The 23,006-nt window shown below is 43.0% G+C and overlaps 1 protein-coding gene across 1 annotated transcript in view; it reads left to right on the forward strand.

The window, feature by feature from the left end:
* The window catches only part of NFIA (nuclear factor I/A), a gene marked incomplete at both ends in the record, with an annotated part of 86,873 nt that overhangs the window by 15,795 nt on the left and 48,072 nt on the right, over positions 1-23,006 (forward strand). The window contains 3 exons of the mRNA XM_010082740.1: positions 9,777-9,851; positions 18,981-19,098; positions 21,922-22,049. Coding sequence (XP_010081042.1) covers positions 9,777-9,851; positions 18,981-19,098; positions 21,922-22,049 — 321 coding nt within the window. The remainder of the gene's footprint in view (positions 1-9,776; positions 9,852-18,980; positions 19,099-21,921; positions 22,050-23,006) is intronic.

The raw sequence follows: 23,006 nt of genomic DNA on the forward strand, positions 1-23,006 counted from the left end.
TTCTGCTGCTCAGAATGACTGTTCGTGATACTTGTTTCATGATAAACTTCCTCAGAACATGACGTTACTGGAAAAAAAATGATCCACTCTGAGAAATACGCAGGTGACACAGTTGAGTCAGCAGCTTGCAACAGTGACACAGGCTTACGTTTAGAAAAATCCCCACTGAACTTTTGTCTTCTCCGTGCGTGTACCTCAGCCTTAAAATCTGTCGCCACAAAAGTGTCCTGTTTTTTGTGTTCACTTGGTAGCTGCTTAAACTAACAAAAATCTTCCCAGCACCCTGACGAAGAGGTAGATTCCTGGGCTTAAAAGTCTTAATAGTCACAAACCTTTCCTCTTTCGTAAGTAATTCACCGTATAAATGTTAGCATCTCCAGTGACCGCTGATGGCTCTGGGGAAATGATAAACGTGGAAAAATAGCAGGCCACCGTGGAAACCCAAAAATCCTACCTCCCGTACGAGAGCGTTTAATTACTGAAGTTGCAAAAGCATTTCCCGTGTAAACATTCATAGGTGGAAAGTACCTCATGCTGTGTTTGAAATATCAACTGGATTTAAAAGAAGGCTTTGTGCTTCACCACGGACCTTGCTGAGCCTCCTGCAGATGGTCCCTGTTGCTGAAAAGAGACATGACTTGTGAGACGGGGAGACCTCCGGGCCGTTTTTTTCGTGCTGCTCTAATCCTGCTTTACACCCATAAAGGACTTCAGTCCTTAAGCCCTTACCCTCTTTCTCCTAAATATTAAAATTATTTTCCTCGGTGTCATACCGTATTAAAGCAGAATGAAAATGGGTTTAACAATTGCTGGCATGGGGCTTCTGTACAGCATGTGTGTCACAAATCATGTCACTTTTCAGCAATAGGGCTGCTGCCAGCGGGAGGCTCAGAAATGCTCATGTTAATCAAAAATTTTAATTTCAAATCAAATTGACAGTTTACACATGGTGAGAAATGCTTCTCACCATGTGATATTTCAGTATGCTACACTGGGCAAAATGGGTGCACTTTCCTGTTAAGAATTTTGACTGCCGTATCTGCAAATTTATGGGTTTCAGTGTATTGGGTATGGTGAGTAGTTGATCTAAGGGAGCCCCTTGGAGAATAGGAGACAGAAGGGTTTTCATGCAGCCTGGCACTGGCGAGCCGCTGTTGGCACATGCTGCTGGAGAAATGACAGGTATTCAATAAACATCACTATGGTTAAGAGGAAGATTTAAAGGAGGGAGGGGCTGCAGCGCTATAAACAGGATTTGAAACAAATGTGCTTATTTCAGTCCGTGATTAGTCTGAATACCTAAGTATTCCACACCAGTTTTTAAATATCCTTCCATTAATTTTCACACGGATGTTCTTCACACAGCATCAAAAATAATATTTATGGCATTGGTACTGGAGCTCAGTTCTAATTGGAGGTTGCGTAAATCCAAGGAAACTCTGCATATATTGTGGCACGATCCACTGGTGTGAAGACCAGAATGCGGCTACGTGTCACGCTTATGGCACACACCACCAGTGTCGGCTCCCACATGCCCTTCCTTCTGCCAGCAGCTTCTGAGAAGTCAGTGGACAAAATTCAGGAGGAAAAATTTCAGCAGATATTTGGTGAGGACTAAGAGGAGCAAGGACAGTTGATGGAGCATCAGCCCCAGACAAACGAGTCATAGAAACCAATGTTTTCACATTGCACCAGAACTATGATGCTGACATCAAAAAATGACCAGCTGAAAATAAATTATCCTGACATTATTCTCTTCAGGAGGATTTTGTGACACCCAGCTTGTGACATTGGGGCTTTCATTTTACAAAGCTCTTGCAGGGGGAAAGGAACAGGGACGGCAGCACCCACCTTCTCCTATCTCCCCCTCCAGTGCCTGTATTTATCATTTGCCTGCAAGGGCAAGAGGGTGGGTGGGTGCCCGTTGCTGGGTGGGTGCCCGTTGCTGGCAGCCCGGGGAGTGCCCTGCAGCAGCACGTGCCGGGATTCAGCATCCCCGGGAAGCTCGGGGGAGCCAAGTGGTTTCTCTGGGCTCATTTGGACATTGAGTCATGCTTCAAACCGCGAAGCCCAACTGGCAATATCACCGCAGACCTTGGAGATCACAGCTGTCATTGCTCTTGTAACCAGGGTTGATATGAAAATATGAAGATAAATAACTCCTTCATATTATTATTTTCAGGGAGGCAGGCTTTTCTCTTTATTACTCTTTTATTGTTGGATGCTATAAATATTCTAGAATGATTATCCCAGGGTAGATTTCATCTCGTTTACTTTGAAAAGCTTTTGAGGAGCACGTTATTTTATAAGCTGCCAAATGAGTATGACCATTTATAACGATTTTTCTTCTTTTCTTTAGTATTTGCTTTTTTGGATTGAGGACCTGAAACAGAAATATGCTAATTTAAGACATCTGTTGTTTTTTAAGCTATAGGTCCCTATCAGTATTAATGCAGTTAGTTTATTTATCGAATTTGGTATGTGGTAGAGAGGGAGGTTCTTAATTTTTATCATTATATCAAAAAACTGATTTCTCACCCACATGAGCACTGAAAAGTACCCTACAATGTTAGGAGTCATCAGAAACAAAAAACCACACCAGACACCTTAGATCTTGGAATGGTTTCCATTACACAAGGTCCTTAACATGAACTTGAAGGGCTTTCAATGTTTCAAGAAGACCTCTGTCTTCAAGAGAAAGGAATTATCCTTGTGCCCTGCACTTGGACAAAACCTGACATAATTAATTCCCATCTATGATCGGTTCATTAACAGTAATAGGTTGCCATTAATTCCACTATCTCTGCACTTAAATACAAAATGAGCTGAACCTCCTAAGAGCTGAAGCTGCTGTGGATCCGTTGGTGACACAGCCAACCTGATATCACCTTTGCTCTGGTCCATGTTTATTCATTTGCTACCCAGAGCTCGATATGACACATATTGAAATAATCACTAGGTATTGTTATTATTAGAAATTCTAAAATGGCGTGAGTATGAAAGGTGACGGGCAGCAAGACGTTACATGGTGCTTAGGGACATGGGTTAGTGGGTTAGGTGGTGTTGGGTTGACAGTTGGACTTGATGATCCTTGAGGTCTTTTCCAGCCTTAATGACCCTATGATTCTATGATTCTGTGTGTATTTCTGTTCTGATTCTCCTCTGGAGAACGCCCATCGTGGTGGGTTTGGTGGGTTCCCCAGTGAAGGCATGAGAGTCCTTTTTCCAGCCCCCTCCCAGCACCTTCAGATGTTGATTCCTGATGGCCACCAAGAGCGTACAAACCATGTGGAAACAGCGCTGAACTTGAGCGCTGGAGTCAGAAGCGCACCCACGACAACTAGCAGCACTTCACCATTTTCCTGTCTGCTAGATACAGACTTCTTAGCTAAAAACCAAAAAGGCAAATCATTTACCAATTGTTTTGCATATTGTGAAGGGTTAACAAAACTTTCATTATCACACTCTATTAAGCCAGGACCAGGAAACAATTTCTAATCAACACTCAGATCTGGGCAGGGATTGTGCAGTCTTTTGTAGGAGGCCTCAGATCTGTGTTCTCTATTCTCACATGCTCACTTCCAGCTGTTGTCATTGAAATCCCACATAATCTCCCCGGGTCAAAGGGCAGTCATCCATGACTGCCGCTGTTAGGAGGTTATGCTGATTTCTGTTGTCAAATATTGGCCCTTTTCTCTTTCAAACACTCCCATTCTACTTTTTTTAACAAGAAAGATCCAGCCTAGAATTGTATTACATGACTTTAAAGTCTTAAAAGTGTTCCTCTATTGTACTAACACGACATGCCCTGGACGGTCTAATCCATCCTGCTATGGGCCACAAAGAAAGTTCTGGTGCTTCTTAAAACCTCAGCCAGAGGCAGGTAGGTGAGCTGGAGAGAATAACGGCGTATGTGACATATGGCCCAGCAGTTATTTCATAAGAAAATGTGTAATTTGACCAAGGTGATCTATTGCTGCGGCATTAAAATTAAATTGGAAACACCAAGCCGAAATAGAAGTGAGAGCATTTGTCAGGGAACAAGAGAGGTTTCTGTATCACCTTTAATGTACAATATCTTGTAGAACTCTTCTATAAAAAGTCCATGAATTAAAAATGTGGTCTAATTTACCATTAAAGGTTTATAATTTACAAATTTGAGGAATACATTTGGTACAAAGCAATTAAAACGAGGTGATTGTGCCAGCTCTGGAGATGGGTATTCGGGGTCTGTTGGTACTTGCAGATTCCATTACAGCTATGTGCAATATTCAGGGCTGCGGACCGCTCCCTCCTGCTGTCTTCCATCTGAACGGGAGAGACATTCACTTGGACAGAGCGTTGCAGCTGGGATAGATGCTCTCTTACGTCTCCACATTTTTTAGATAGGAATTTAGTGTATGCGGGTTGGCCCTATGGATCTAGCTTTCCATTTCCAGCGTGGGATAGTGACCAAGTATCCTTTGGTGAACTTCACCGCTGTTGCCCCGGGCAGGGTGAGCAGGGGGATGTGCTTCTGGAAGGGAATGCAGTCGTGGGGCTGGGTCAGCCCAGGCTTAATAAACTCCCCTTCCAATTAAACTGAGTGTAAATGTTATGAAGGTCTTGGCTGATGCATGTGTATTCTGTCCTTTGCTTTTTGCTGGAGAACTCAGATTAGGGCCAACTCTGTCAGTCCCATCCTCCCCAGCCAGTGCCACCGTGGAATAGCCAACCTTTTGGGCGTCCTTGGGGTGATCTGGGTTCCCTCTGATAACATCCCCTCTCTCAAGGACTGCATGTGCTGTGCGATACTGACATTAATTTCCTAATCAATATTATTGCTCCACATTGTTTGTGAAACATGGGATTATCTAGATAGAGGATAAAACCAAAAGGAGTCAAGTTGCACTTTGAGCAGAGAGGGCTTTTCTTTTAATCAGGCATTTGGTTAAGATAATAGGCTTGAGACCCTAATTGAGTATTCCTATTTTAAGGTTTTAAGATGGCTATGTATAGTGAGATGGCTTTAGAAATGGCTTCACTGCTAGTTTGGGGGACTTGTGTGATTTCAAAACATTGAAAAGGAATCAAAGCCTCCCAAAAAGCTGTTCTCCAAAGCTTAATACGTTGTTACTTGGACTTCAGTAGAAGTGAAATAACTGGATTTGGACTTCTTCGTCTTCAAAGGAATAACTCTTTCCTGTTGGTATTTAAGCTTGGATTTCAGGAAACCAGCTGTATCTCTGTTTAGAAAATATTTTGTATATTTATGGTGCAACCTAACTATTTGAGAATAAAAATAATACTGTTGGATTACACAAGGAAGCCTGCTAATTAAAGAACAATAATACCTTGAGCACCTTGAAAACATCTTCTGATATTCAATTAAGGAACAATAACCCGATGAACTTTAACCTATAGACCATATTCAGACTTTCTACATAAAAGTAATTGCATCAGTCATGATTTTCTCAAGCTACAACACAAGCTCTTGATTGGTAGCTCAGCGTCTGAGCCTCCCTTTTACAGCATTAATTGGGAAAGCAGACAATACTCTCCCTGTAAACTAGATTTTAGGACGAAGGTTAGTTGCCTTTGTACACGTTTACTCATTGAAATAGGAATGTTTGCTTAATAATTCAAAACAAATAGCATTAGACAACAAGTCCTAATCCTGATTTCTCCTCTGCCAGTGTAAATTAGGAGAAAATTAGGTGAAACTCTATTTGATCAGTGTAGAAAGATTTGTTTAAAACTTCTTTGACATCAGAATTAGGCTCCAGCAATTCAAGCCTTTTCTTTACTGAGATCTAAAAGGAGAATATGTAAATCGCATTATTAATTTTCTCCCCAATTAAAGCAGTCATCAAGTTGTGGAAAGACGTTTTTCATGTGGTACTTGTTATGATAGTCTTGCATTGCGTTTATACGCTATACCAAACATGTGATTGGGCAACAACATTATTTATTAGTTAGTATCCTGGTCTGCTTTATTCTATTTGGTCTTGTTAGCCTGGGGTTTTCCCCCCTTGGGGAAAAAACGATCATCCTCGTGAGGTCTTGTGTAATGAGCTGACTCCTAGCTGGACCTAGACTGGGGCTGAAGGCCGTGATTCAACAATATATTTAAATACCTGATGTCAGCCCATCTGTATTTGGCAGAGCAAATCGGCATGTGCTTTCGTCAAGCATGTGATTAAAAGGAAGCACGTGCTCTGACTGCTGTGCTGAGTCAGGGCCTGCCCTGGCTAGCCCAGTGTCTTAATTTGTACCCAGAATTTCAGGGAACAATCCCTGTTAGTTTTTTAGAAAGTGAGTAAAAATCCTCTCACCCTCATTTTGAACACCTGCTTTACTACAGAAATGTGACTGTTGCACCAAGCTGCGGAGATAACCCCATCCCATGCAGCAATTTCAGTGTCCTAGCCTTGGGATATTTAGCAAAAGTACCGCAGTACACATATGTCAGTAAAGTGCCCTATGAAAAGGAAATCTTGCAAGCTTTCAAGATGTTTAATCATCTTTCCAGTAAAGGAGCTCGTTAATACTAACATCTGCATATGGAATTGCTTGACTTTACCTATTTTTTTCTCATTCAGAATGACGTGGAACAGCCCAAATGGATATATTTTTGCATTTTGACCCCTGTTAATAGGCGCAAAATGTTTACTTCACATGTATTGTCAATCCTGCTGTTCCCCAGTCATTCTTCTTTTGCACGTCTAGCTTCTTTGTCCTGTTTCTCTCATCACAGCTCAGCAAAAGCTGCAGTCTTAGGCCTGGATTTTGCAATCTGAACCGTCCAGGCAAACCTTTAAACTTTCATGGGGTTCCACCGAACTGGGAATTCACAGCCCAGCCGTGCATCGCAGTGAGCCCAGGATACAGCTCTAAGCCAAGGGCATTGCTTTTGTGGCTATCGAGATATAATTAATGATTGGTGAGATGAGCCCCTGATTTCCTAATGTCTATAAGTAAATAACAAATTGGAGAATTGTGAAATTCACCTTTCATTTGTGAAATGTTTATTTTCAGTACCGAAGGATGAAAATCCAATCACTCTCGTTGCATGCTGTTGTTTAATGATTACTATTACATGCACACGCGTAAGAAATGTTCTCACAGAAGTAAATGGACATTTCAGGTATACCCAGCAACATAAAAATAATGAAGTTAGCAGGCCCAAGCTAACTTATTCAACCTTTCTCATGCCCTGCAGCATTCTGGGAGCTAGAATGTATTTTAAACCCTTCTACGGCATTTTCGTTTCTGTTTTTACCTCTGTTTGCTGGTTTAAGGTAACTCAGCCAGCTCTGCTACAATCACATTTTTCTCGGATGATTCCAAAGAGCTCTAGACTTTCCCTTCAAAAATCTGACATATGTCCTACCATAGCTGTGATTTGTTTTTTACTTCCATACATAAATTTCACCTTCACTCTCAGTGCGAAAGGAACCTGCCTGAGCAATGCAGCTGGAAGCGGACAGCAGAGCAGAGCCAGGATGGTGCGCTGTGAAAAACCAGCACGTGACAGATGTTGGTAGCGTTGACGAATGCACTTCTGGAAGTTGCTCAGCCACTGCCATGACGAGCACAGTGTGAGAAGTTATATAGCATAGACTGGCTTCCCTACGAAGGGCTCTGCGGAGTAGTAAGCGTCCTGGCCCCGGTCCAGCAAGGCACTTAAGCATATGCTTAATTTTAGGCACATGAGTGGTTTCAGTGAAGACCTAAGAGAATTATTTTTAATTCACAGATCATTTAATTCAATAGGCAGGTCTGCTGCAGCATATGAAAAGTAGATCTTCATATTAAAAATACTGGGGAAATTGTCAATGCACAAACGTTGCGTATGGCCAGCAACCATTGCTAAAAAGCAGAATGATGTACTCATCACCTTCATTATGGTAAAACATAAAGCAGATCAGGCGAAAGCATTTACAATTATCTGAGAGCTACTTCTAAGTGGAAAATAAGGAAAAATAAAAGCTTCTAAGAACATTTTCTCATTTGAAGTAGAGAAAAATTTATTCTCTTGATGTAAATAAAAACCTTGTTTGCAGATTGAGGAATTTGTTTGTGTTGAATTTCAGCATCAATTTCAATATTTTATAGTACATTTATCTACAGCTGGAGCATGACAGATTTGTGTATATTTATATGTTTGTGTACATAATACATATGTATACACACATACACAAGGATGCCCAAAGATATACATATACACAGTTTGGAAACTCATCGTTATTGCTGAAGTATAAAAACATGCCTGATGTAGAAACTTGTCTCAAGTCTGGTAGCTTAGTGACTGCGTTCTTTTGGCAGCGTAGGATCCTCACAGAGACAGGGAAATTCTTCCGTGCAGGAGCTGAATTTGCTCAGGACTTGGCTGGCGATGAACGGCTGACCTCCCTCCAGATCCCTCCCAAACCTCTCCCTGACATGTCACCCTCTGGAGTCCTGCACACAAGATGTATTTCTTTTACTTCTTTTTCTGCACATAGAAATGGCAATGGGATATCTTGTTTTTTTTGGAAAAAAACCCCAAAAGAAAGACAGGAGAATAAATATACAGCTTGCATTAGTCCTGTTGCTCTGTTCGCTATAGGAAGGTGCACAGGTACTGCCATGATGAGCGCGGGGTACGGTAGAATATACTGAACATGGGGAAATTGTACTGAATCTGACAAACAAATAACAACGGAGCAGATGGTGGCCCTGCAAAACATTCAATAATATATGTGTGCGTGCGCTGGAATCGGTGACTCTAAGTAGGACAACCTAAAAAGGTATGCCACTTATCCTGTGGACAAGTAGGACTTTACAGTTCTTTTAATAATCTCTTTATCCTGAGATTTCTCCTTTGACCCTGATTTCAAAAGCACGAGGTCAGTCTGGCCGACTAGCTGCAGCCCTCTGATTGAAGTCCCGATACGTCCCGCGTGAACTGTTCCGCACACGTCCGCTGGGTTGCAGCCCCAAAGCTGCTCCTTTTGTAATTGATCATACCCGTGAAAATTAAATGAACATTTGGTGGTAGGCATGTTTTCAGAGAAGAAGGAAAATACTGTTATGTAAAGTGTAATAACATTTTGATACCAAGTGTAGAGGCATTCCTTGCACAAGGGAGGCGAGCGTGGAAGCGTACACCCTGGTTCCTACAGACAGTCCAAGGCTCAAAGTTAATACTTTTCTTATGCAGAGATTTATTTTTCTTTTCAAAAGCTAGTTTTATACGTTAGAATTTTTTTTCTGTGGGAAAGGCATTCATTTTATTTTTTTTTAAACCAGCTTCTGTTTTAAAATTTCCCTAGTGTAACCTTAGAAAAAATGAAGAGTACATCTTTAAATCTTGTTTTGTTTGAATGAATGGGTAGATAATCCTGATCAGATGTTTCTTTAGAGAATAATGTTTAAAACGATTATGGAACTTAGCTGTCCTGTCTGTTTCCTAGGTACAGTATTTTCATTTCAATTGTGAAGTCATTAGGGGTCATCCAAGGTAACCATTTATTAAAATAGTCCTCTTTTGTTTCAGATTTCCTGTTGAGATGCTTTAACATGTAAAAATCTCCCTGCTGATGTGTCATGTTAGCTTTCCTAACCTCTAGATAGAAACCACAAAGCAGCCTACGTAGCTGTATGACTAGTTACCCACCTACATAAACAATAATTACTGCTAAGTGGGAAATTAGATGTCACATTTTAAGTCTAAATGAAAGTAAAGTATTTGAGAATACTGTCATTAAATGCTTAAAGCTAATCGCAGTTCTCTCACTATGTTTGTTTTTTAGGACATTTGGGCTTCCAGGACAGTTTTGTCACATCAGGTGTTTTCAGTGTGACTGAGCTAGTAAGAGTCTCACAAAGTAAGTATCATTTTGTGGCGGTTTAAGTGGTTTCTGCAATCCCAGTTTGTTTTCCTTTGATTCTTATCATGCACCTTCCCCAATTCAGAAACAGCACCTTGAAAACTGCAAGTCTCTCCTCCCTGCTTCTCGCCAGTGGACAGTGTTTCTGTGCCACATCTTTTAATGTGGGAAAATAAAATAGCATAATTTTTAACAGTAAATGTTAAAAAGCCTGGAAATTTTCTTATGTCGCTTTTGCACATTCTGTTCGTCCGTGCCATGCATGCATGGGTTTGTACACCTGCAAACTGGTGAACTCGTTAATAATGCCAACAACTGTACCAGCTTCAGCTCTGATCATCTCAGCTGTGCAGAGCCATACATCTTGACTTCGCAACGCCTGCGTTTTCCATTAGCTGTATGGAATTCTGTCTTCTAGAAGGATTTGGTTTTTGACCTTTAAAGAATGCTAATGCCCCCCGCATGAATGACACGCTGCAGCGTGATCATTACAGGCTTGTCAATACTCACTAACAACAGTGAGTTGAGAGTACCTGTCACCGTCCTGTTCCATTGATCAGAGGTGCATTGGTTGTATTTTGCTATGACATAATCCAGAGCGTCCAAAGAGAGCGTACGGACGGTCTCTTGCGGAGAGACTACTGGTAAGCCAGCGCTGTAGGTGCCAGTCCTTTGGGGACCTTTTCTGCAGACACTGTAGAGCTATGCAGCCACATGCCATTGTCACCAATCACCACTGCTCCAGGTGAACTACTCAACTACATGCCCACAGACCTTAGGGCTTGTAACCAATCTCTTCACCACAGCCAGGGATAAAAATTATTCTCCCCTTAGATAGCAGGCGTATTTGTTTATGTGTTGGCTCTGAGCATGTACTTGAAGTCCTCCTAGGGCTGGAATCTAACTCGCACAAACCTAGCAGAGGATCTGTGGTTTTGAGTCAGAGCACAGATTTTCTGTAAGGATTTTCCTGTTTTATTTCCTCTTTCGGAAAGACTTGCACTAGCTAGTAAATTGGCTTTATATTCAAAAATAGCATGCTACAGGAAAAGCGTGGAGAGTGGGAGATACGTGAATGTCAGAGTTACACGCACTGGAGACAGAAACAGAGGGAGAAAAAGTTGGAGGCAGACATTTCTCCAGAATTTTCTTCCCTTACAACTAGTAGGAATTTTGTGGGAAGGCCAAAGTTAAGAGGACTTGGAAGTCAAGAGGAGCTGCTGAGCGCTCAGCCCATTTGTGGTTCACTTACTGAAGTGCTTAAATAGGAACTCTGACACCTAACTGACTGTACTGGGTAAACTAACTGACTGGTACCTGCAGCCGTGGTGGACAAAACCAAGTTACAGCCAGTCTTTAAACCTATCCGTGTTATGTCACTTTATTTCAGTGTGACAGTGTAAGGCTTTTGAAACCCAAAGGATTCACCCTCCCCCTCTGCAAGGCATCCATCCCACTTCACCACAATCTTATCTTCGCTCTAGGAGCCCTACACAGCAGAGCTGCCTCTGGACTCTGTCAGCCGTGCTTCCTGCGTGCACAGGACAGGGCTGCTAGAAAAGTGTCCCCGTTCAGGACTTCAGCCGTCACAGCCAGCCCCAGACTCCCCGAGAGTTTGGCATTGACCTCAGGAGAGTCATGTTTCATGCCTATTCATTTTCCATGATATTTTATTAGCACTAAACTAAAACGTTATGTATCAGAAATCCTAGCATTCAGCATGTTTTGCAAACTATGAACTGTGTCTGAGACGTTCCCTCGGCTTCCCGTTGAAACGCACCCCCTCCAAGGGCAGGGCTCGGGCACGCAGGAAGAGCAGAACAGCCATGAACTTTATCGGAAGTGAGAAAGGAGGTGTTGGTGGGCAAAATAAAAAGATTCAGCTTTTATCTGTTCCAGACACAGGGGTTTGCACTCTTTTTCATGATCTCCTTAATAATCCCAGGAGGTCAAGACCTCGGTTTTATATCCTGTCCACAAGCCAGCACCTCTACCAAAAATAGTGTCCCCAAAGCATATCGGGATATCACTTCAGAACTGACTCAGAGGGAAGAGTGCCAGCAACTGATTTAGCTACACGGCTTTTGATAGCACCCTGGATTTTCCTTGGAGATGCCCCAGACATGTACTGACCAGCCGTAACCTTGTTTACTTTGTGAGGGCTGAGAAGCCCGCAGCCTGACATGCCGTGGCTACCCACTGGGGTATGTTTAGTGTAGAGTCCAGCAGCAAATTCCCAGCGAAGTCGGTATGAATCCGCATGCTAATATTCCAAGAATTATTTAACATAACAGAGCAACGAAGTAATTGCTGCATATTTGCCTAAATTGGCAGGCAAGGTCTTTTTATTAAAGAGTGCGCTTTTCAATATAACCCTTGCTGGGTTGTCTGTGTGATCCCCTGTCTTGATTTGAGACCAGTCCATGGGTTGCTTTCATGCTGGGGAGCTCAGCTTATGAACAGCCATCCTCCAGACTCACCGTCAGCTATTCACAGTCTGTAGCTTGACTAATCAAAATGTCCTCAGCCTGGTCTCTTGGTTTCCCTTTCTAAGAAGTCCTTGCTCCTTCAGAAGCCACCGTGGCTAGGGAAGGGACGAGCCTGCCTGTCCATAGTGCGCCCTCTCCTCCTGAGCGTGCTCTGGGTTTGCTTCACAAAGAAGTCGTCTTTGTGTCTGCCCACTGTCATCTTTCTTTCCGTGCTTGCTGTTGATAATATGATGATAGAAATAAGTGATTTCCCACAGTTTTAACTGCCCTGTGGTTTGTTGCTGCTATCTAAAATTAATCGTATGAAATATTGTTGGTAGCAATTACGTGCCAGGTTTATTTAGTAAAGTTCCCAGAGGTCCACATGACAAGGAGTCTCAAGTAATAGGCAGTTGTCTCCGTCATGCAAATTTGGAGAATGAATTAATCAAGCGAAAGGTCAGCTGTTACCGTGATCTATCTTACCTATCAGTGCTGATCATCACAGCTTCTGTGAGTTATTGAACAAGTCCAGACTGTTTTGGTAACAGAAACTTGCTTTCTTCAGTCCTATAGATGCCGATTTTCTTTCGAAATGCCACGCAGCTACTGAATCTTGCAGAGCCTAGTGAAACAGAGAAAGCAGATCATGAATTTTCATCTGAAAAACAGAAAGTTCCCTCTCCACCCCGTCTGATGTGGATGTTGCAGACCGTGCTGTCAGTTCTCCTACATTATTAGCAGGCAAAGGGTGTGAGCTCCTTTCAAAGTGTTTTCTGTCACCCCAGATACTGGGGAGACCCCTGCAGATAGCAGAGACTTCATCCTTCCATCTTTAGAGAGGTTTGTGCTGACAACCAAAGGCTCAGAAGCAGAAGCGTTGGAGATGTCCAGGTTTTGCGAACTGACAGCCAGCTGTTGGCCAAGCAAAACCTTCCCCCCTTTCTACCCTTGTTAGGAAAATATTCTGCTCACTGTGTGCGAGCTGTCTGCACGGCGCTGGAGAATACCCTCTGTGAAAGGTGCCGGCAGAGGGGTGGCCGTGGTGCCAAGCAGACAGTCCCGTTCCCTTGGCAGAGGCTGGGAGGCTGTGGCAGGCTGGAGCGGGGCGAGAGGCGTGGGGAACGCTGTTCCCTTCTTGGCTTTGAGTCCGCAGCATGTGCTCTTGTGCAGAGAGCTGCTGGGAAGATCTCCTCCCTTGGAGGTCCTTCAAGCAGCCAGATAAACTGCACTGCCCAGGATGTGAAGAAAGATTTAGGATTTATGAACGTTCGCTAGAGCCAAATCAAACATATTTGTTTTGTGCTGTGTTATTTGTCAAAATGACATCATTCCTCATGCTGATAAACAAGGGAATTCTGACTGCACCCTGGTCTGAAAATGCCACGCTTCGAGTTTTAAGAGGTTAGCGGTAAGGAGCTGTACGGAGCAAGTGGGGTGACTTCTAATCCTTCTAATGAGCCGGTGAAACCCCGAGCACACAAGCACACACACGGTTGCTTACTGCTCCTGTATAAACACAGAAATGGTCCAGCTAATTATCCCTGAAACTGTTACACCAATTCCACAGGTAAGAGGTGCTTTTGTGGCCAAGGCATTTGGGAAGGCTCGGGATCCTGCAACACCGAGGCTGCTGGATGGGGCAGGTGCCAGATTTGGTTAGCGGCTGCTTTAGCGATGGAGACAGGGGCTGAAGCTGTCCTTGCTGTGAGGCAGGCGGACAAGTGCTAGAAATGAAAGTAATTACTGCTGTGGATGCGACGGAGGAAACGCAGCTTCCTCACACCTTTCTTTCCCGTGGCCAGGTACAACTGAAACAAACTGCAGGGAAAGTCCTGCCAGCCCCCGTGTGTGCTGGATGGGGCTTGCCCCAGCTCCCGGTGTGGGTCAGGGAGGATGGTGCTGCCTTCCTGCAGCCCAGGAGAGGAGAAGAGGCTCTCCTCTGCAAGCCACGGTGTAATAAAACAGCTCTGGCTAGACAGCAGCCTGTACGTTTTCTGCTATACTAAGCATTACCGTAGTGAAGGTAGTTAAAGTCAGCAGCAGAAAAATTAACATTTGTAAAGATACTCCATATTCCTTAGCAAAGCACTGCTATCCGAAACGCACTGTTTGGGCTTGGGTATGAGAGGAAGAAAAAAAAAAAAGATTATAATAAAAAATAGACTGCAGGCATAGAGTGAACAGTTGCCATGACCTTGCCTTTTGTATGCCATTACACAATTCAATGGCAGTCCACTCAAACCTTGCTCTCGATCAATATCCTATTAAAGCAGCACAAAAAGTCTCTATAAACTTAGTGGTTAGCTATGTTTATAAATGGAACTCAGCATAATTAGATGGTCAATAGCAGGCTGTACTTGTAATTTTAAAATGAACATCACACATTTCATATCTGTTGTATTCGGCACAACCTCTTTGAGTCTAATGATACAATGCGTAGGAAACAAAGGCCTTGCAAAAAAAAAAAAAAAAAAAAAAGAAAAAAACCAGCCCAGGTCCCCTTTCCTCTCAGCAGCAGCAGCAGCACAGTGTGTTTCCCTTTGTTTATGGAGTCACAACACAGGAAAAAGTTTATTAGTCAAATGTCATGTTTCTCCCATTTAACCTTAAACACATTATCACTTTGCTGCAGCGTTACACATGTAGTGATCTTAGTCACATCCCAGCCTCTTTGTAAAAATAAATACATAAAAATGGGAAAAAAAGGGAAACTAAATATTAACATGACTAAAAGAAAGTGCTGGATTCCAAGGAAGACAAATGCCAGCCTGGCTGGTTTTATTTAGTGGGTTTCCTGTTCTGTAATTCAATCAATTTTTCAAAATAAATATTCCAATTGGGTTAAGTCAGAGGGCTTTTTGGGAATTTCTCTGTTATTTTTCTTGACATTTTGGGTGAAGATCTGAGCTAACGGGCTGGCAGCAGGGGTGATGCTACCCCACGTCCCCGGGAGCCGCACAGCGTGGGTGCTTGCCCGTCCTCCCGGTTTAACAGGCATCCATCAGCCCCAGCTGAGGGCTCTTCCTTTGGGGCAAACGAGCTCCTCCAGCCCCTTGGAGCGAGTGAAACGTGTCCCATGGGCACAGGGATTTTTTTTTGTGATGCCAGCAGCTGAAATGGGAGCAGAGACCAGGCTCTGTTTGCTCGGAAAGCCTGCGCACATCAGCAGGCTGGGTGTAAGGGGAAGGGGGGTCCTTCCTCCGCGCCCCCCGCCAGGTCGGAGCCCCGGGTCAGATGACATCTTGATGCCAGCACGTAGGTGGAGACTATTGTTTTGACTCCTAACTGCAATTTCTGACATCCTTTCCTGTTTGGGAGATGTTCCTGAGCTATCAGAAGGTCACTTTGCTGCAGAGCATTTCTCAGAGGGGGGAAACAGCAGGGTTTTAACATCGGTGGCCTGGAGTTTCTGCAGGCTGCAGCGTGTAAACGGCTGGTTGTGCTGGGGTGGAGCTTCCCAGCCGCTCTGCGCCTTCGTGTGGGGCCAGAGCCTGTTCCTGGGGTCGAGGAACAGGGGTGCTGGGAGGTTGCATGGTGGATCATCATGTGCTACAATGAAAAGGGTTAATTTAGTCAGAGTTTTGCCACAGTTTGCATCACTTTCACCCATTTGCTTATTTTCTGGAGCTGCAGCCTTTGCAGGGACTTGTGCAAATAAACGTAAGCGCTCCCTTTCCACCAGCATAAGGTGGACAGTCCGCAAAGGCAGTGTGAAAAGCCATTTGGACCAGGCTCAGATACCTCCTGGCTGAGCTATCTGCATGGTTCCCACTGCCGTGGCGCGTTGCACTGCAGAACAGGAGGGGAACTGGAGGAGGCAGATGCCAGGCAGCAAGCTCCCCGCGGCCGGAGCCCAGCGCGGGAGGTGCGAGGTGTGGCTCAGCTCCACCGAGGCTGAAACAGAAAGCACGCACAGCTTCAACCAAATCCCACCTGGGAAGAGGAAGCAACCTTCTGCCTTGAGGATGAAAATCTTTAACCTCTTCTGGACAGTCTCAGAGTGGGCTCTACACGTTGAGGTGGTTTATGATAGGAATGGGGTAACTGCGAGCAAGGTACAAATACCCTTTGCTAAGAATATGTGCCTGTCAGGCAGGAGAAGGGTTTTCAGAACAGCTTAGCCCTGCACAGAATTTGCCACAGCACTTCTAGAGCCAGAGAGCTTGGGTTGGTTGTGGCAGGATCATGGCTCCTGTGTAAGGATTGCCGAGGGGTTGCAGGTACTCAGGGTTGCAGGTACTCACCGCCCCAGGTTAGATCTGCTGGTGTATATCAGAGGTGGGTTTTGTTCTTTAACCCTCAACTTGCAAATGAGCTTTTGAGTGTAGCAAGGTGGTTTGGCCTGGGACAAACAAAGCATCTTTCATGTTAGCTACCTGGGAGGAAATTACTGTGTGATTAGCCCTTCCTACTTTGCGCTGAGTTTACACAGCGTTCGCAATATGTTGTTCCTACCCCACCCCTGTCTGGAGATACACTTCATTTTCCTCTGGGGCCAGCTGAAGGGTTGGAACAGAAACATCCAGGATTTGGGGGAGAGAGCAATAAACAGAGGGAAGTGCGAGAAAGGAGTGTTATCTAGATACCAGTTTTTTTTCCATATCTCTTTGGAATAAAACTGTTTCATAAATCTTGCAGTGGCTTGGAAGTTCATTGTGCCTCGGAAAGAAACGGTGCTTAATTTAGTGCTTGCCTTTTTACGTTCCCGTTTGGAAAATAGCATGTTTAACCTGTAAGTTAGGCTTTGCTAGGCAGAGAATGCAGAGGAATTGATCAGCAAAGGGTTTACAAAGCACAAATCTGTTTGGCAAGGAAGTTGCTGAAAACTGTGGAGTAGATGCTGCAGAGAGTACCTTTATGATTGATTTCCATTCAAGTCAGACTGACTGCAGTGTGGTCATTTTTCTAACCCATAACTGCTCACACTGCAGCAGTCTGCTATCTGCAGGGTGTCTGAATTATAGCAGTCCATGTCCGTGTTACCTTTTACACAAATTACTTACACTGGTTTCTTTTTCCATGCAAATTCATCAGTTTTACAGCCTCTTGTAGCTGCTGTCAGGAAACTGTTGCAGAAAGCACAAATTGATAAAACGAGTTAATTTTACTGTGCTTAATTTTTCTTTCTTTCTGTTAACACACCCTCTCGTATGCCCAGTGTGCAGGAAGCGTATGAGAGTTAAGAGCAGATAACAAAGGATTTGAGCGTTCTTGTCATAAATTACTTCCCAACTTCATTCCTTTTAACGATCATTCCAGATTTTCTCAACTTTTAATGACGTTGTGTCATTTTCCATCCCATGCTTTTAAAAGTCCGTGGCTAACCAGGCTGTTCCCTTTCTGCTTCAATGACGTTCTTAAAAGATCCTTGCCAAACAACAACTAATTGTCTTGTGGGGATGATGAGGCAGCTGCAAAGCTACATTATTCCTCTGGCAAATCTGACACTCTGAGCTCCTGAAGACTTGGGGTGAAATACTGGCCCCATTACAGTCAATGGCAGCACTCCCAGCAGCCTGCGTTTCAGCCCAGACATGTTAGCTGGGTGATAGGAGCTGTCCTGTCTTCGTTTCCTCACTCCTGCCCCATCGGAGTGAAAGATTTTTTCATGTTTGAAAATGGGCCAAATTCTCAGAGCAAAGATTAAACTTGGCTCAGCATCCTTATGTGGCACTGAGACTTGCTTCGCCTTTGTTGCTGTGAATCAGGGCTCTCAGACAATACGTTCCAGGCTGAGTTTGTGCATTTTATTGTGCAGTAGGTCCTTTTTTCAGATGGCTCTGAAATGGGAGAGAAAATCATGATCTGTAATTGTCAGCTCCCAAAGATCCTGGAAATAGCACTGGAACAGCGACAGTGGATGTGGTACCATTCGCCGTACAGTGGCATTTCTTCCTGAAATGCATTATCTGTTGACTTTAAATGTAAAACCAAGGCTCTAGGACAGGGAAATTAAAGGTGTTCAAATCCCTTACAATAAAACTTAGGTGCTGGATAATGTCATGGGAGGTGAACAGTGGAGGCTAACTGCTGGATAAAAGTTTTTGAGTGTCATAGTCTCAGTCCAGCTCTGATTTGGCTGCAGGAGAGGCCAGAGGAAAACTCAGATGTTCACCGGCAGAAAAAAACTGCTTTTGTGCTTTCTCCAAGGAGCATTTGTAACCTCTGTGCTTGTGGATGTACAGCACATATATACCAGAGGTCCTGAGGTGTGTATTTCCCTGCCTATACTGCTTATAGATTATGCCAAGCACACTACAGGGATGATGCAGCCTATTTGTAACTCTGCCAATAGATGCAATCTTGTCCTGAAAGCAAAAGCAACAAGTTTCATTAAATGTTAGAATTATATTGGTAGAAAAGCAGTGCTTAAAGAAAGGCTTGCCATAATTGTTTAATTTTTTTTTTATTTTTTTAAAGAATACCTTTGAAGGAATGTAAGAAAGAGTCTATGTCATGGAATATTGTATTCTTGATAAAATTTACATCTTCTTGATTGCAATGCCAGTTACCATTTGCATTTCCTGATTTCCACATCCCCTGTGTTCTCATCCTGCAACCAAACACACTCATGAGGAAGAAGAAAGTGATTTTGAAGTGCAATTCGTGCCTTCTTCACATGACTTACTGACAGCAATCTCTTTTGTTTCCCCAGCACCGATAGCTGCAGGAACAGGCCCTAATTTCTCCCTCTCAGATTTGGAAAGTTCTTCATACTACAGCATGAGCCCAGGAGCAATGAGGAGGTCTTTACCTAGCACATCCTCTACCAGGTAATTTAATCTCTGCCTACTACCAGGTTACTTGGAAACACGGGCCAGCATCATTGCTCGCCTGGGAAAGTGCCCATTAAATTCTTTGACAAGCTGTTTGGGGGCCTCAAGATGTGGAGCTGTTTCAGACTCACAGAGCTGAATGTTCAGCTGGATTGCTGTTAAAGTTCTTTTTATACGTACAAGCTTCAAAGAAAAACTGCTGCACCCACTTGTATAACTTCTGGCTTGTATCTCGGTGTGTCCGGAGGAGTTGCACTGGAATTGTTGGAGTTTCACTTGTGGCAGAAGAGAATTTGGAGCACATTGAAATGTGCCACTTTGTCCTAGCAGGAAAGTCTTAAGAGAGACTTAGATGCATTCTTTGTTGTAAAAAGCATTATCTGTGAGACTATCATTTTAGGATCTTGTCCTATAACACATTCTAGTTTTCATACAGCATTTAGAAATTTGCAACTCAGCCTTTGGAAAACTGAATTGTTACTGCAGATGGCTACCCAGTCTGATTTTGATTTCGGCTTAGATGCCGACTATCAAAAAAAGATATTTTTTACCTTTCACTTTAACCATCCATGAGATTAGATTTATAAACAACCCCAGTCACTGTAGTTGTTGTGAACGCTATTAAGGGACCAGACTGGTTTTTTTTTTTCCCCCACAGCCAAAATAGATCACTTATTTCAAAGACAGACATGACAACAAAGTGTAACTTCAGCCCAGGCTTCTTTTACATTTTTATCTCGATCTGCGGTGCCACCAGCTTTGCAGTAAGCAAGTACACATGTAAAAAGTCTCTATATTTTGAATATAGCAGTTGTTTTTATTTAAAAAAAATCTTTAAAGGGAGGCTCTTAGCAATAACTTCTTACCGTTTGCAGTATTTGGAAGAATATTTGACATCTTGCACTTAGCAGTGCACATTATGGAGCTCAGTGACTACAATTCCCATTACACATCAATTAAAAACTTTGTACTCTTTCTTTTTTACGTGTAAACTGCATACCCTACCATGCTCATCATTAGCACCACTCTCAGGTAGGATTTACTTGTGACTCCAGAAGTAAGAAAGTGAGGTTATTAATATTACTTAAGAGCTCAGTTGTTGCTCTTCTATTCTTCTGCAAATAGCTACCACCGATAAGGAGCTAATTATAAACAGCATGGGTAGTTAATAACTTGGTAATATGTTTGTTTTCCTCTCATTAGGCTGTTCCCAGTCAGAAAAAAAATATATTCCTTAAATACACAGACTCAGCAGAATTATCAGGCGGTAATTATATTGTATGAACACAATTTCCCCTATTGACACATAACAATTCTCTAAATTAAGGAAGGGCCAAACCTGCATTCTATGCATACCGCAAGAATTATTCTTCCTGTTTCTCACAAACTGGTTTTGCATACCCACCAGCTCCTACCTGTGCAGAGCCCGGGGTGGGGAGCTGCAGGGAGGCTCCAAGTTTTAAACCGACAGAAATCGCAGTCAAATATTTTATGTCTGTTAAATATGTTCCCCCTACACAGAGGAGCCTGTTCTTGAATGCCTTAAGTCTTAATAAAATACAGATTTGGTGAAAAAAAAAGTGAGCTGACCCAGCCTTGGAAAAGTACTTAGAAGATAAATTCTCGGTAACGTCCCCACGCAGTCTGTGCAACTCATTATAGAAAATAGAGCCAAGCTGAGTGTCTTTGGCTTTGGGATCCTCTCCCTGCAGAACTACCGGAGTCTGAGTCAGCGGCCACCAGAGACCACTGAAAGGGTTCTTCTGTCTCCTGAGCCTTTGCTGAGGAAGCTGTGATATATCACAAGGGAATCCTTTAGTACTGACGCTGGCCAGAGATACCTTTTGGGGGCTTTTTGTGCTTGGTGGCACACAGCTGCAGAGTAAAATGCTTGTGCTTGTAGGATAACGTGAACATTTGAACCAAGAATGGATTCTTCCATCGTTCACTTATCTATGCTGCTTCTTACAGGAGTGAAGTCTGGGTTAATTCAATGGCTACACTTAAAAGATTTAAAATACAAATTGGAACTAATAAATAATTTGTCTTTCAGAATAACCCATGGAAAAATCTGACAGTAAAAATAAGTCTTGTGTGACATTATTGTTTGACCTTATCACTCTCTACAACTACCTGAAAGGAGGTTGTAGTGAGGTGGGTGCTGGCCTCTTCTCTGGAGTAACAAGTGATAGGACAAGGGGAAACGGCCTCAAGTTACACCAGGGGAGGTTTAGGCTGGATATTAGAAGAAATTTCTTCATGGAAAGAATGATCAGGCATTGGAACAGGCTGCCCGGGGACGTGGTGGAGTCACCATCCCTGGAGGGGGTCAAGAAACGTGTAGATGTGGTGCTTAGGGACATGGTTTAGTGAGTTAGGTGGTGTTGGGTTGGACTTGATGATCCTTGAGGTCTTTTCCAACCTTAATGATTCTATGAAATTCTATTAAATTCTATGAAATTACTATATTCATTCAAATTGAAGAAATCATGCAATACAAGTTAAATTCTTGCCTTTTTATTAACCTGTGTGTGCTTTGATAAATGTCCTACATTTTGATCCATAAAAACCTAGATGTTAAACAGTCCTCTAGTTAAATTAACCTGTGTTTAGTGGCTCAGTTTGGACTCCATGAGAGGTTGTTCTGTCTCACCTGAAAGCTATGGAGGACTCCTACCTTCCCCTTCTCAGGACCCTAAATCTTTACAGTTTCCATCACCAGGTTAGTCTCAAGCAGGGCTAGCAAAGTATGTCCCAACAGAAGTGCCCTTGTTCCTTTCCATACGTTTCATATTTATTATGTGGTTTTTACTTTCTCAGCTCTACAAAACGTCTCAAGTCTGTGGAGGATGAGATGGACAGTCCTGGTGAGGAGCCGTTTTATACAAGCCAAGGGCGCTCTCCAGGAAGTGGCAGCCAGTCAAGTGGATGGCATGAAGTGGAGCCAGGTAAGCCACGGCTCTCCGGAGCCCAAGAACATGATCTCCAGTTGCTCTGTTTTGTTATCAGGATACACCGAATGCTATATAGAAAGGTGATCACTTCTAAATATCTTGTAACTTCTTCTGAGAAAAGGTCAGTCTAATGAACATACTGTAGTGGTTTTATTGCTCCTGCAGCTGTGAATGTTTCTGGAGTGTGTCACTTCTGTATTTTGGCCAAATATCTGAAGTATTTAAATAACGCAGCAAAAGATAGGCGGTCTTTTTCTGTCAAAACGTCCAGATTCAATTCTGGGATAGCGGTGACAATTGCTTAGCAAAAAGCAGTACCTCTCTGGACTGTGCCCTACAGTTGTACTGTTTGAGTAAATATCCCTGAATTTTTATAAGGTAGAAGGACTTTTCAAGCATTATACAGCACTTGAGTTCACTTTGTAATGACTTTTAAGAGACTTACAGAAGGAGTTGTTTCGTTTATCTGTAATACCTGAAGTGTTATCGGAGGCTTCGTATCAAAATAGATATCACTGGGTGTAGCACTTTGTGAGATTGAGGGAGCAGCTCTCCTGCCTTTTCTCAGTTAATTTTTGTGTGTGATCTTTCTTGTTGATCATCTTTTGGGTTATGTTATGTTACATACTTAACTGTCCATTGATCATTTATCTTGATCATCTGGGTGCTTAATACTATTGAAAATATTTTTCTGGGTCAGTGCTACAGGCGTAGGTGAAGTTAATGCCTCAATTTTGCTTACAGCTGAATAGTCAATATTTATTGCTAATAAAAATAACAGAAGTCTTAATTGTTAGACGAAGGCAAGCAGTGCTTTCATCTTCAGCCTCCCGGTGTTTGAGAAGGCCTTCTAAACAGCCCAAAGGATCTTTCCCAATATGTACTTTTTTTCTTTCTTGTTTGTTTGGGTTTAGAATAGTATGGGTTTGGTGTGTTTAGAAACAACACATG

The sequence above is a fragment of the Pterocles gutturalis genome, unplaced genomic scaffold (assembly GCF_000699245.1).
Source record: "Pterocles gutturalis isolate BGI_N339 unplaced genomic scaffold, ASM69924v1 scaffold2030, whole genome shotgun sequence".
NCBI classification, from domain to species: Eukaryota; Metazoa; Chordata; class Aves; order Pterocliformes; family Pteroclidae; genus Pterocles; species Pterocles gutturalis.